The 14,528-nt window shown below is 38.5% G+C and overlaps 1 protein-coding gene across 1 annotated transcript; it reads left to right on the top strand.

The window, feature by feature from the left end:
- Positions 1 to 51: 51 nt before the first annotated feature.
- On the top strand, positions 52 to 3,379 carry LOC106938770 (ADP-ribosylation factor-like protein 3; the record flags this gene model as incomplete). Its single annotated transcript, XM_015020920.1, has 3 exons — positions 52 to 102; positions 923 to 1,108; positions 2,004 to 3,379. Coding segments are annotated over 3 exons (285 nt in total), but the record flags the coding sequence as incomplete, so codon positions are not given.
- Positions 3,380 to 14,528: the final 11,149 nt, after the last annotated feature.

The raw sequence follows: 14,528 nt of genomic DNA, 5'->3' as shown, positions 1-14,528 counted from the left end.
ATGCTGTTAAGAGAATAGACTATTTTTTATGTTTTCTTCTTTTTTTTTTAGATTTATGTTATTGACAGCGCAGACAAGAAGAGGTTTGAGGAGACGGGATTGGTGAGCTTGGAAATTCATTTTGATTCCCACCCCACAAAACAGAAAAAAAAGAAGCATCACAGTGTCTTAAGATATCACGTTTGACTTTTTATGTGTATTTAAAATTCCTTGTTGATTTTCAAGCGGTTTCTGCAAAACCCGAGTAAGATAATCATCTCAGTTTGCTTAGTAAGTTGCCCATATTTTTAACTGAAATCTTGAGAAACCTGAAATACAGAAAAGAATATCAACACAGTATTGTCTTCTCTTAATCTATGATGTCTTCCTAATTTATTGATAAGGATGATAAGGAATGGGGGGAAAAAATCAAAGGTTTACTGTTAGAAAACCTGCAGCAAAATTGTTCATTGTGAGATCATGCTACTGCACTGAATAAGGAAAGGTGGAAGATGCTGCTATTGTAATAATTACACCGACTTGAAAGCATCTGCTGGGATGTTTTGAACTCTTAAAACTTACAATGACAGAACGATTTCAGAAAGCAATATTTCAGTCATTCTCTGACTACAAAACTATGTCATGTCTGATTATATAAAATTATCTTGTCATTTTCATGCATACCCCGTTTTGTTTGCTGTCTTACAACACGAAGTCTGACTTATCCGTCGTTGAAAACTGTATATTTGTTCTGGCAGCTTAAGGTACTTTTCTAATTATATACCAGGATGAAAGCTAGCATAACTCTCATCCCTAACCAAGGAACTAAAGGTAGTTATCTGTGTTTAATTTACCACTTTGGGATCGGTGATGTCCTTTCAGTATTCTACATCAAACATTTTACTTTGACAGTCTGCATGACTCACAAAAGCTGTTTGTGCAGGAGCTGTCTGAGCTGATCGATGAAGAAAATTTGAAGGGCGTTCCGGTGCTCATCTTCGCTAATAAGCAAGATCTGGCCACAGCGTCACCGGCTAGCGAGATTGCTGAGGGGCTCAACCTGCACACATACCGGGACCGCGAGTGGCAAATTCAGGCATGTTCGGCCGTTTCTGGGGAGGGAGTTCAGGTAAGGAGCAACAGCTGCTTATTTAGTTTTTTTTTTTTTTTTTTTTTTGACACATTACAACCATAAATATCTCTTATCTCATCAGGATTTTATGGGACATAAAGTCCAAAACATAAAGAAGTGAATATTTGTAAAGTGGAATTAAAATAGCACACAGTTTTCATAATTACGCACAAATTCGAATCAGGGTTAGGTTACAAGTCAGATGAGACCAAAGCAGAACTTTTTTGACGTGGAACACGGTGGAGGCTGCGTCATGATGTGGGAATACGTCAGCAGAGTTATTTGGAGGATTACAGGGCAACTCTAGAAGGAACCCTGCTACTGGAAAATGAGATGAAGGTTTCCCTTCTAGCAACAGCAATTTTAAACTGTTTAGACCTCAGGGATATTAGAAGTTTGTGATTAGGCATGATAATCTATGTTGACAGCGGCTTCCTGTCACGTCTGACAGCAAATCTTAATTTGCAGAGTATGATGAGCAAAACATATATATATATATCTTTAGATGTGCAAAGCTGATTAACACATTCCTAAAGAGATGCTTAGCTGATAGCAGCAACAGATGGCTCTGCAAAGTATTGACTAAAACAAGGATGAAGTCAAATATGTGCCACAGTTTTCAGATTTCTATTTGTAAAACTATTTTGTTTTGAAAACTGTTTTATTTTCCTTCTACATGCCAATTTTGAGCCACTTTCTATTGGGAAGTTATGGAATATCCATGCTAGATATATCAAAGTTTGCGATTGCAGTGTTGCAAAATGCATAAAAGGCATGACTACTTTTGCGAATAATTTTTGAATAAACATCTACTGAAAAATCAGGACAACTCTGTTTACTTGCATAAGAGTAATTTGAACACACACAATTACTGTCTTAATTTTGCCAACAGGACGGCATGAACTGGATTTGCAACAACATTGTGAACAAGAAGAAGTGAAGACCAGTCCCAAAATAACACTGACCAGAATGAACCAGCGCACCAGCGTCACAGAATGTGATTCATATCTTTCACTTCATCTAATTATGATGCATTCAGCTGACCTCATAGATTGGAATGATTCTGTTTTTATGAATTTTTATTTTTATGAATGTTTTACAAAGGTAGTCGACATAAAGAAGAACCTAGTTCTAATAAGTATCAGTGTTTTAAGTATTAACATTGTTTGGAAATTAAACATTTTGGTTTCATCCCAAAAGGTTTGGTTGAATCTGTCTGAGTTCCTTAATGCTGCAATTACCAAGGAAAGTGTGTAGCATTGCAGTAGCCGTTTTTGTGTGAGTGTGTGTAACGTGCACATTTTGACAATAAAATTAGTCATTTCTGCTGTGTTGTTACTTGTTTTCAGATTAAAGCCGTCCCTATGTAATCAAAGTGTTTTTACATTTCACTTAGCACAATACGGAGAGAGGAGGTACAATCCCGTAAAAAAAAAAAAAAAAAAACAACTGTCACTGATGGACAGAAACTGCATTAATGTCAATGTACATACTTCATTGTGAGACAACTACAAGTTAATCTGACAAGTGCTAACATTTTGCTGTGAGATGGAGACAAACTGAGCAACAAGACTTGCAGAAGAGACAGCTTAAAATTACACACTTATGTGGCATAGCAAACAAGATATCAAATCTTAATGGCATAGCAGAGCAAACAGTGCAGGAAATTACACACAGAGCGAGACTGAGTAATTTCGGCATAGGCTCTTTTCCATGAAACGTTTTATATGTTAATTTTGGAACCATTACGTCGCAGACTGCCCGTCTTGCAGCATCGTTTTTGTCTGTCATCATCGGCTTTGCCACACGACGCCTCTCGCTTCCAGCTGTGAATGCTGTTTGTTCCTCAAGCGGGAATGCAAATCCTCTAACAAAATCTGAGCAACTGGGACGGAGAAAACCTGTTTTTTACATTCTTTGTAAGATGCGGTCAGACCATTGATTTTTTTTATTTTTTTTCAGAGCTCTGTCTTTGTCAGCTGTCTCTCCTGGGAGGATAGCCGTCAGAGACCCTCCAGGCATTAGGGCCCACACACTCCTGTGATTATTCCTCATGTTGTGTTTTGTTTGACTGACCTTGGTGTGTGCTAAATCCTTCATTCATGCTCCCTTTTTTTTTTTTGGCTCTTCCTAACTGCATTTGGATGTAATGGATCCTTTGTTTCTATTGTGTAAAGCTGCAATTAACCACCTGAAGCCACTCTGAAATTAACAGCTAGCGGGGTCCATTCTGTGCTTTTACACATTAAATTGTGCTAATGAATACTTCTATCATTTTTGTTGTTGTTGTTATTTCTTGAATCTTTTGACGGAGAGCTTTAGACTTCTCAGTAGATGTTCATGAATTTAATGATTTTCTTCTTGCAGATTTTAATCTGAGGCAAGACTGAACATTTTTAGTCCTCAGTTGCCTTTGAGCACCCCCTGGTACTTCACTGGGGGGTGCCGCACCAATTACAAGTTGTGAAAAATGGATCATTATGGTAGTTTGAAGGAGGCAGACAGCGAAGGCCCTGGGGGAGGGGAGGTAAGCTGGTATTTTGCAATGTGCATTGAGGGTTTTTTTTTTTTTTTTTTTTTTTTAACTAACAGGTGGCTGCACCAAAGGGTCTGAATAATCTCTTAGCCACCAAGGAATCTGCTTGCTTTTATCCTGGACCTTCTGGTCAGGCAAAGCCTTAATTCCTGACAGTGTGTCAATAAATTATAGGCTTCACTGAAGGCCACATTGTTTTAGCTTTCACTTTGTTTGTGCTTCAACTATACTCCTCTTTCTTTTGTTAAAAATTATCTGCCCATAGATATAACTGTATATCATGAATGACAGCACTTTGAGGGGATGTGATGTCACTGTCACACGGGCGGCCCCTAAGTCTGCGTTGCCATGGCAGCCCTCCCTATTATTCCTGGTCCTCCAGCCACCTCTCCTCTCCATTGCTCTCCAGCCCTCCCTCTCGTTTTTTATGATACTTCCCGACCTGTGCTCACCAAAAGCAAACCAAGAATCCTGTAACGGTAAGATTGAGTACGGCGGTACGGCTCCTGAACGCAACAGGTAAGCACAAAAGACAAAGTCAGTGCAGTGTTTTATGCAATGAATAAAAAAAAATTTCTAAAATGAATAGTGTTAAGCTTGACATAGTAAAGTATGTCAAAGGGATAAGGGTGGTATAAAATAGTCTTATGCAGATTATCAGCACTTTAACATGCTTATCTTGCAATGTTTATGGTGTTTTGCTTGAAGCTGCACATTCCTTGGGCTTCATCCTTTTCTGTGGTGTGCGAAGGATCGAGCAACTGAGCAAAGGCTATACAAGTGGCAACAAAAATTACTTCCCACTTAGCTATCAGCTATAGCTCTAGCAATGAAGCTCAGCTAGCTTTAGAAGAAGAAGTTAGAAAAGTATCAGTTCAAAAGTGTGAATGAGTTATTTCTTCATACATCATGGTGCTGTTTATAATTGTTTTCATTGCTTTGTGCCAATCATTACTTGAATTGTTGTTTTAGTAACTGTGACTATTACTTCCACTATAACTAGTGCAAGTAATAGTCTATATTTAAAATAAAGAGTAACTACAATTCTGTACAACCATCTACAGACTGTGCGCAGGGGTATTTCATTGTTCATAATTTGGTGTTCAAAGTGGGCTTTATTATTGCCAAATTAAACCAATACCCTTCTGCAGCAACCAGACTCTTCGCTGCCCTGTCCACTTTGCTTAAAAGACCAGATTTTATTATTTAAAGTGGACAAACTGGACTCTTAGCTCATCCAGTCTTCCTCGATGTTTGTCTCTGAGAATATTGAAAGTTTTTCTTAAGTTTCAGACTGCATTATTTTGTATGTACAAAAACAGTCTGCTGCATAAAGGCTGATAATCATTGGGTTTCTGTTTGATTAACACTATCTATAATCAAGTTAGGTGCAATACTGAATTAAATGCTTTTTCCACCCCAATAAATAATCTTCTTGTTCTCCTTTGTGAATGCAGTTTTTTTAACTTCCTCAAGAGGTCAATAATTAATCTTCAGCTGAATTAACCTTATTGATAATCAATGTGATTGACTGGGTTCTGGACAGAAAGGGAGACTGGTTGGTGTCTGGATATTAAGGCCATTTAAAGGACCTGGTAGTTATTACAGTCCACACACTACTGAGTTACTTAATAATGTGCCTGTTTGAAAGTGACTTCAGGTAGTTGGGACTTGATTCTGCACTGAATTATGTGTGTTTTCTTTTTGAAGGTATCATCAATCCTGCCCAGCCTACAAAGGAAGCACCCCTTCTCATCATGTCAGTAGTCACACACTTTGCATCCGTGGAGTCGTGGTTTCCCAGTTTCAATGCTACCCCAGCAGCGTTGAGCCTCATGACCCCGGCCACACTTCTGCCTGAGGAAAGGCACCACATGGAAATACAGACCATTGTGATTATTGTCATTTTCTGTGTCGTCTGCTTCCTTCTCCTGCTGGCCTTCTTTTATGCCTCCTGCTTCCACTTTTCCATCGGTTCATCTCGGAAGGAGTCACGGCCGGCTAACGGATGCAGCCTAGAGCCAGAGGACACCACATACAGGCGCAGCTCATTTGAAATCCAGTCAGTGCAAAACGTAGTCTGACTGATAAGAACAGTAAAAGCAATAACTATAGGCTTTCTTGTCATTTTGACTAAAAGCTACGCCAAAGAAAAACTTTGCGATAAATAAAAAGGCACAGGCTTGATGAATTACAGAGCTGAAAGAAAATTACACACAAAGAGGTGTTGTGAAAATTTTCAATAAAATTAACTTCACTTTGTCCCTGTGTGCATATACAACATTTATTTAATATTAATCTATAGCCGAGTATAAAAATGCAAAATAAAAGATATAAATCATATGAAAATGAAAACATGAGTGAATTATGTCGTCGAGGATCAAGAAAAAAATAAATGCGTCTGCACAGGGATTCATTTCAGCCTCCGATATCCTGAGTGAAGTGACAAATGATTTCCTCTTATGAGTGGAAGGATGAGCTTTTGAATAATACAGACATATGAAAGACAAGGAACAGAGATGGAGAGGAGAGATCCATAATGATGAAATGATAGCATCCACGCGGTGCAACAGAGCAAACAATAACATATTATTATTTGTGCTGTGCAGCTACATTACAGGAACATATCAGGACAGTGTAATAAGTATTAACTAAAGGAAGAAATGTGTAAAACAAATCTGAATCAGTCCAAGTATCATAAAACCCAGTTTTGCAGCAAACGGATCAAGGATTCTTTAAAAAGAGCAGACTATTACTTGCACTGTTCACGTTGCTTTCATCACGATTCTGCAAATTGCCAACATGCTGTCTGGTAGTTTTTCAGGGTAAGTTGTTTTTCCCCATATAAATTGAAGCCAATCACACAACAGCTGCTCATAAATGGTTTGACCCATTTGACCAAACAATTTCCGAGGGTTGAGGCTGGGATACAGGGTTGGCCGTGACAAAGCTAAGAGCACGCTGTCAGTCTCTTTCATTGCTAAGTGGATTTCTCCTGTCCTTGGTGATTGTTGAGGTCCATTTTAATGTTTGAGGATTAGTTCCTACAGTTTTTTTTTTGTGACACTGCAGGAAGTGAAACTTCATCGGTTTTGCTTGAAGTTAAACACCTACAATACACTCACTGTTTATTCCACACGCTATATGGCTCGCAGATTATAAAGTAATGATTTATCTGTTGAGTTGAGTCTGATGTTAAACATCACCAACCTTTTCTGTGAGGATGTTGTTTGACGTTCGGCTCAAAAAGTTGCTTTTTTTTTTTTTTTAACCCATGAAGCTGTAGTCGAATGCCCTGAAGCCCTGTTCTAGTTTTCAGCTGAGTCTTTCCAGGTCCCCTAGTGTGGACTTTCATCCAGGCCTCCTTCAGGCATTTCTGCACTGCTTTTACAGAAACTATGTTAAGTCATAGGTGTTTTATTAATATAAACAGTCTGGAGGGGAAAAAAATTACCATCTATTACCCAGACTAGATGAGGAAGTTTACTCTTTCTAGGAAGTTTCTCTGGGCTTCACATCATACAACGTCTTAAACTGTATATATAAGGTGATCTAAGTGAAAGACAAAGTGCTGTGAAAAAAGTATATGCCCTCTTACATATTTCGGTAACACTTTATTTGACTGGGTGTGAACAGTCATGAACATGATGTGACTGTCATGAACATGAAAGAGTCTTTATGATTGTCCATGACAAGTCATGAAGTGTCATTCGGTAAATAATGGCACATTTAATGCAAAGTTGCTTTAAAAGTTGCATTAAAAGTCCATTAAAAGTGCCAACTTTGCTTAATTTTGTAAATAATGACAATTTAATGCAAAGTTGGCACTTTTAATGGACTATTTGTTTCTCTTTTCCCCCACGTAGATGTTTGTGAACGTCAAACAAATTTCAATTTCAGACAAAGGTAACCTACATTCACCAAGCAGCTTTCAAAATGTAATTTTATTTGTTGAAGAGGAAAAGCAATTCAATCCAACCATCATTAGCTGGCAACGACTGCCATGTAGCATTTGTAAACGGACAATTACTTTGTACGACACCGTGGGAGGATTTGACCTCTTCTTTTTGCTTTCTTCACTTTTCTAAATTTTCAGAATTTGTGGATAATGGTTCTCACTTTAGTTCTCACCATGTCGTTCCAAACCATTAAAACCATTAAAACTGCATTTTGTACTTATTCAGTTTGTCTGTCTGGTATTAAAATCGATCTAAAGCATTTTAGAACAATGAAGCAGGGGTGAATACTTTTTGACCGTATGCATCTGAACATAGACTATTATCAGTTATAATTTGATACAGAAAATAATATGCATTTACGTTAAATGGCACGTCAGATTTCAGCATTTCCTTGATTATTGGCCTCCTAGTAAAAATACATTATCACCAAGAGAAATATAAATTGCTGTGCACACTTAACTAAAGGGCCATGAAATGGATTGTTTAGAAGAGCAAAGCACGGCAGGTTGAAATGGAAACACCGGGGTAGAAAATGAAGGCTAGAACTGTCCAAGGGGCAAAGTGACCTGGAGCCAAAGCCAGCTGTTGTGAGTTAGAGCATAATCAACTCGTGATGAAACTGGTACTCAAAGCAGCAATCTCCAGATCCTGTCATGGAGACTGTCCAAATTTTGGTGGGATTTGTGGAAGCAAAAGATGCAAAGATGTGTCATCTTGCCACAGTAATCTGTCAAGAGTGACAATGAAAGTTAACTGTAATTTTAGCAAAGCGGACATGCTATAGACTATTTTTATAGCCTTACGAAAAGAGATTTCTTTCACATTAAACTCTGCTTCAAGTTTCTTCAGAAAATTGAATAAATTCTCCATTTTTGATATGATATGTTTCTCTTTATTGGTGTCTTGATCAGACAGAGGCAATCAGAGCAATCAGAGATTTTAAAAAGTTCACATTAGGTCAAGCGAGACTGACCTAATGGGATATCTCACTTGTAGCAATCATTTATATTATATAGCAGTAGGACCTTAGAAAAAGACATTATTGATGAACTAGGTTTAGAGACTGAACATAATTTGGACGATATTTTTTACTTCTGTTCCTTACAAACCGCTTATCATGCAGTGCATATAAATACACAAGCTTGGATGCGAAACGCGGCGTTCGCTTTTCTATTCCCTGACGACAGATGGATCACTCTGGTGTTTTCTAAGATTGGCACCTGCAATCAGCTACCTCCAACACCTTCGGGAGTCGCTTTGCTGTTATCGCTGAATGTACAGTCACAGGCAGAGTCAGGCCTGCTGATAAAATGTCACACTGACAACCAAGCTGCTCACACAAGCAAAGAATTTTAAGTGTACAGGGACAAAAGATATCTAAATATTGACTTTAAAGATTAGGTTAGATTCTGTCTGCAGATATGATGAAAAACAACATCAAGTCTGAGTCATGGAATAATCCTGAAAATGTTTTTTCTAAAAATGTTACTGGTAAGGAGAAATATGCACCAATGTCCATGTTTTAAATATGTCCAACTGTGCATTTAATGATGTGTTTAACTAATTTATTAGGTTCCTTGATAGAAACTGAAAATGGTTTTACTCTTAACAGAAATCACTAATATTCCAGCAGAAAAGAAAAAAAAAAAAAAAATGTAAAAATGAAAGAATCTGCATACAAAATAAAGCTCAATATATAAAAATATCACTCATGTTAAACAAATAATACAAAATCTTGAGTCAGAGATCATTGATTGTAGTCATAAAAAGCACAAATCAATATCTTCAATGATGGTGATTAATATTGGCTCTGTTTCAAGGATGCACTGCCTTCCTTGGGAGTGCTGCTGAGCAAAATGTTCATCTGAATAAGATCAGGTCTGCCACACAACTACTCACATTAGAAACACGTCTCACCAAATTAGAATTTCATCAAAAAGCTAAATCATTTCGTCAACACAGTTGAAAAAGACAAACGTCAATTCACGAAACGCGCGGTGACATTCAAAGCATTTATCTTAGCAAATGTTGACGCTTATGGCTATGCTCATAAAAATGCAAACGTTCCACTTCTCAGAAAGTTAAAATACAGCCTCAAACACACAGTCATGGGGAAGACTGCTGACGTCTCAGCTGTCCTGCAGACAGTTACTGACTCCCCCACAGAGAGAAAAACTGTGTTTCTAAAGCTTGCTTTTTTACAGAGCTGTATCCATGTATACTAATTGTCAAGTGGATGGATGGATGGATGGATGGATGGATGGATGGATGGATGGATGGATGGATGGATGGATGGATGGATGGATGGATCCAGAGACAATGTCAGAGGAGCCTTACTTGGCATAAGAAGAAGAAAACGGATTGCAACATCGCTCAGTGGTCCAATATAACTTCTCTTGCTAATTTTGCTTTGAATCGATCTCCCGTAGTCTGGAAGAAGAGTAGAAAGTCACAGAATCCACCTCGTTTAAAGTGCGGTGTGAAGTTTCCACTGTCAGCGATGATTTTGAAGAGCGATGTCCTCTGCTGGTGTTGGTCCGATGTGTTCTGGTCAAAGTCAGCGCTGCCATCTACCTGGAAACATCAGAGCTGACGACTTTATGCTTCCCTCTTTATGCTAGTTTCATTTTTAAAAACTTGCTCAACTCACAGTTTATTCCACATCTCTGGTGTTTTCTTATGCTCATTTTTAGGATTGTTTCTTCTTCCCTATGTCTCTCTGTGGTCCTCCAGTGCTGTTTCTTTTTAATAAGGATAAAGATACAAAGCAAAACATTTAGATGGTCACATGACGTATTTACCTTTGGCACTGTTAAGCAAAATTAGCAGATCCAAACAACAAAAGTGTCATCACGGCAACTATGCTCCTGTCTTCACGACAGACATGCCTTGTCTTTGATCTGGCTTTCTGTTAGAATTACTTTGGGCCAATTAAAGTCAACCATATGGGAGACGACGATGTGCCTTTAATATTTTAGGCAAGAAAACTTGAGTCCAATGAAGACGATATGAGAAGAATGTTAGAAATTGCAACTTTGATACAGATTATCTATTATTAATGACTGCAGACTTCTGAAAAAAAATCTTCAAGAACACTGCACAATAGATATACTTAAAAAAAAAAAAAAAAAGCCAAGGAACTTGGTTTGGAAAAAAATTCCAGCAAGAGTATGAAAAAAGCACAGCATGCAATTCAGACCGTACAAGCGTTGACAGAGAGCTCTCCTTTGCATGACTTTTTATCCAATTTCACAGAAATCATCCTGGACTGGACTTTAACCAGATCTTTACATCTTTCATTTCAACAGTTATGTTATGTACCCAGAATGAATGGTGGAACAGCAAGTCATGAACTCGGATCTACGGGATTTTGGACCGCAAACAACCACAGACACGTGGCATAAAAAGCAAATCTAGGCTGCCAAATGGGCTGATCAGACATCAGAAACAGCACACAGTGTGCGGACACGCAGTTTAGCCACATTTCTTTTTACGTCTCTCCTGAAGCCATGTATGAGCAGGTTATTGATGTTCAGGCTGGTCTTTAACACTTCAGAGAGCTTAGACCCTACTGTCTCACATGAGAGAGCACAACGAGATAAATCGATCATAAATAACTCAATTTTATAAGAAAGGATCAGGCAAGTAGAAATCTAATATAACAACAGAAGCTCTGCCCACAGCATGTAATGTGTAAAAGGACAGATATGACTGGCTACGTCCCGTTTGGCATGCTGCAGCATCGATAATGTCAAAAAATAAATAAATAAAATAAAATGCATGCCGCTGTTTACATTTCTGTAGCCTGGTCCATAACAGCCTTCAGAGCAGCAGAGATTTTTTGCTTGCATAAGAAAATGTTTTCAAAGAGGAAGGAGATGTTTTGGTAATGCACTCTGAGGAAAACACTCTCACTTGCAAATGGGTTCCCATTAGGCTCACAAGAGCTGCACTGTTTGATTACAAGCTAATTAGCAGCTCATTTCATGCATGGTAAGTGCTGCTAGAATGGGGCCCTGATTTGATTCACTGCCCAGGCTTTTATTTCCCTGCTCCTAATTCATTTTAGCTCTTGCTGCATTTTTAGAATGTTTTACTTTTCAGCCATGGCCTTTTTAATAAAGATCTGTATCACTATAGTGTTTGTGTGTGCGTGCGTGCGCTCGCGTGCGTGTTCATGTGGACCATTCAGACAGTCGTTTCCAAGAAGATGATGGGTTCCCACTCTGGTATGTATCTCATTTGTCCTTTTCGTTTGAAGCCGTGGCTCCACTCGTCCCAGCTCCTCTGGATTTGGAGCTTTTACAGGAGCAAGCGAATGCAAACAGGACAATACTTTATGAAGTGTGCTTTTTAGATTTTAGCAGGTCACAATAATTGGATTGTGTTAATGGAGCTTTCGCAGTGAATTTAGCTTTTTTTAAAATGAATGAACTGTTGCTCAGTAGCTGGGAGCAGCTGCTCATTGGGATAGCTTAGTGTTAAAAAAAAAAAACATTTAAATAGCTGGAGAGGCTAAATCAAACTGCAATAAATATCTTACAGCATCTGAAACTTCCGAATCAAATGTATGCAATGAATTTAAAAAAGTTTGATCAATTTTGGAATGTAGTCAATTCTCATAATGAATATGCAGCATAAAAAACATTATTGCTAAAATGAGGATCAAGGATCAATTAAATGGGTTAAGCAGATATTGAGTATAGAGAACACAGATATGCTGAAATTGATTTCTATACATCGAAGGAGATGCAGCTACCTATTGTAGCCCCGCACAAGCACACCCAATAATATCAAGCGCGCGCAGTGGAATACTGTCGATCTATTGGCTGGTACGGTTGCTAGGCGAAGACGGCACTCCTTGATCGCGAAGGGGCAGAAAATAATTTGCAAGCGAGCAGTGGGGTTTGCGAGCGCAGATTTAATCCCCGCAGAGAGAAAGTTTGCGCACGAGGAGAAAATCTGAGGGAGAACAACAGAGAATATTTGAAAGACAGCAGATGCTTTTAGTGGAAACATTACAAGTTTTGAGAGCAGAGACGACATCCGACTTTCAAACTGAAAAGGTAACATTTCCCTATAAATATATACCAAAATCTCGCATAATATTTTGGTACATAGATTCAACATTGCGTTGAATCTGTGTCATTAAGAATTACACTAAATGCTAAAGAGAATCAAAACCCAAATGCAGCAGAAACAAGAAACACGGCAGATAAGTTAATCTTAAGGCTTTTGTAGGCATTTTTTATTTATTTATTTATTTATTTATTTATTTATTTATTTATTTATTTATTACCAGGGATGCCAATAATCATGTAATGTGCTGCAGATCCTTTGACCACCTAATCTCCAGGAGTCAAGGTTGGAGAACCATAACAATTTTCACCTAGTGAATGTTCCCTGGCAGATAAAAGTAGAGGCAACTGGATCCTTCAACCCAGGAGGGTAAACAGTTTGAATGGTCGGTAAAAAAGAAAAAAGAAAAAGAAAAAGAAAGAAAAAAAACTACAGGGAAACAACCTTGAACTGTCTCCTCCTTTGACAGCAACTCCGTATCATTTGGTTTGGAAGAAAAAAAAATATTTTAGCTCCTCATCATTTTTTTTTTTTTAAAAATGCATTTTTTTACATACTTTTTTTATGGTTCCTTCACTTCCTGCACACTTCTCATGTTAAATTAATTCTCAAAACAGTAGAAACAAGGAGCCCGTTTGCAGAATCGCCTGCTGTAAAACCATTTTGACGTTTTCATTCACGTTGACTTCTTTTTAATGTATGTAGCGCCCTTTTAAAAGGCACCGAACACCCCCCCCCCCCCCCCTTTTTTTTCCCAACCTTCTGGATCATTTTTATAAGCAAACTTTCCTTTTAACCCGAGGAATCCGATTCAGCGGGAGTTCATTAGCTGCACTGCAGAGTCTCTAACGCGGCTGCCTTCGTGTTGCTGGAAATCAAACAGGTTTTTGTACACCTGCGGAGGAAAACACTTTGAAAACCAGCCTCTTTTCATTGAAAGAGTAAAATGAAAGTTAAGAAGTTGCCGTGCCACGCCGGGCTGTAGACAAAAATCGGAGAGATTCATATTCCATGCGTGTACATTATGTCGTTTCTCATTGTGAATGTTTTACCTGGTAGGTACCTACTCTCTCTCTCTCTCTCTCTCTCTCTCTCTCTCTCTCTCTGACAAGCATGCAGACATCATCGCTGTGTGACTCCTTGATGAGACTCTCACGCAGCGGTTCGGCTCTAAATTGAAGCTCAAACTGAGCGCCGTCAAGCCGACTCCCCATCTGATTGACTTCCAGCCGCTCTCCCAAAGGCAGTGAGGAAAAAGTTCAGAGTGTGATGACTTCTTCGGTGCTGCAAAATGAATTTTAATGAGTTTAGCTCTCAATACGTAAGAGATAAAAGGCCCACTTAATTTCTCAGCTTTTGCTCTCTCTCTCTCTCTCTCTCTCTCTCTCTCTCTCTCCCGCTCTCAAAGCAGCCAATAAGGTCTTATCTCATGGCCAGCAGGGCAAATCCTTTTAAAGGTGGTCTTATTGCAGACGCTTCGGTCTCATTGTTCTTGTGTCAGATGTCGGTGCCCGGTGGCTTTTCACTGCTCGCTATGGGACATGAACACAGAATCCTATTCATTTTCTATATGCTTATTCTCTGACATCAAACACGTTGGCTTTCTCCACTAAACGCTGTATGTGCTTGGGTTTTTTTTTTCTTTCCAGAGATAAACTGAAAAGCATAAGCTCTTTATTCTTTTTGTGTGTGTGTTTTGTGTGTGTGTGTGTGAATAAATTTTATGCTAAACAGATGCAAATTTATTCAGAAACAAACTCTGTATTATTTATTTTATCCTCTTGTGAGAAAACATTGCAAATTCTCATCTCTAACAATTACGACCATATTTAGATGTCGGCCA

The sequence above is a fragment of the Poecilia latipinna genome, unplaced genomic scaffold (genome assembly GCF_001443285.1).
Source record: "Poecilia latipinna isolate Pla-1442-1.1 unplaced genomic scaffold, P_latipinna-1.0 Scaffold2688, whole genome shotgun sequence".
NCBI classification, from domain to species: Eukaryota; Metazoa; Chordata; class Actinopteri; order Cyprinodontiformes; family Poeciliidae; genus Poecilia; species Poecilia latipinna.
The sequence above is the reverse complement of the archived record's forward strand: the minus strand, read 5'-3'. Positions and strand labels throughout refer to the sequence as shown.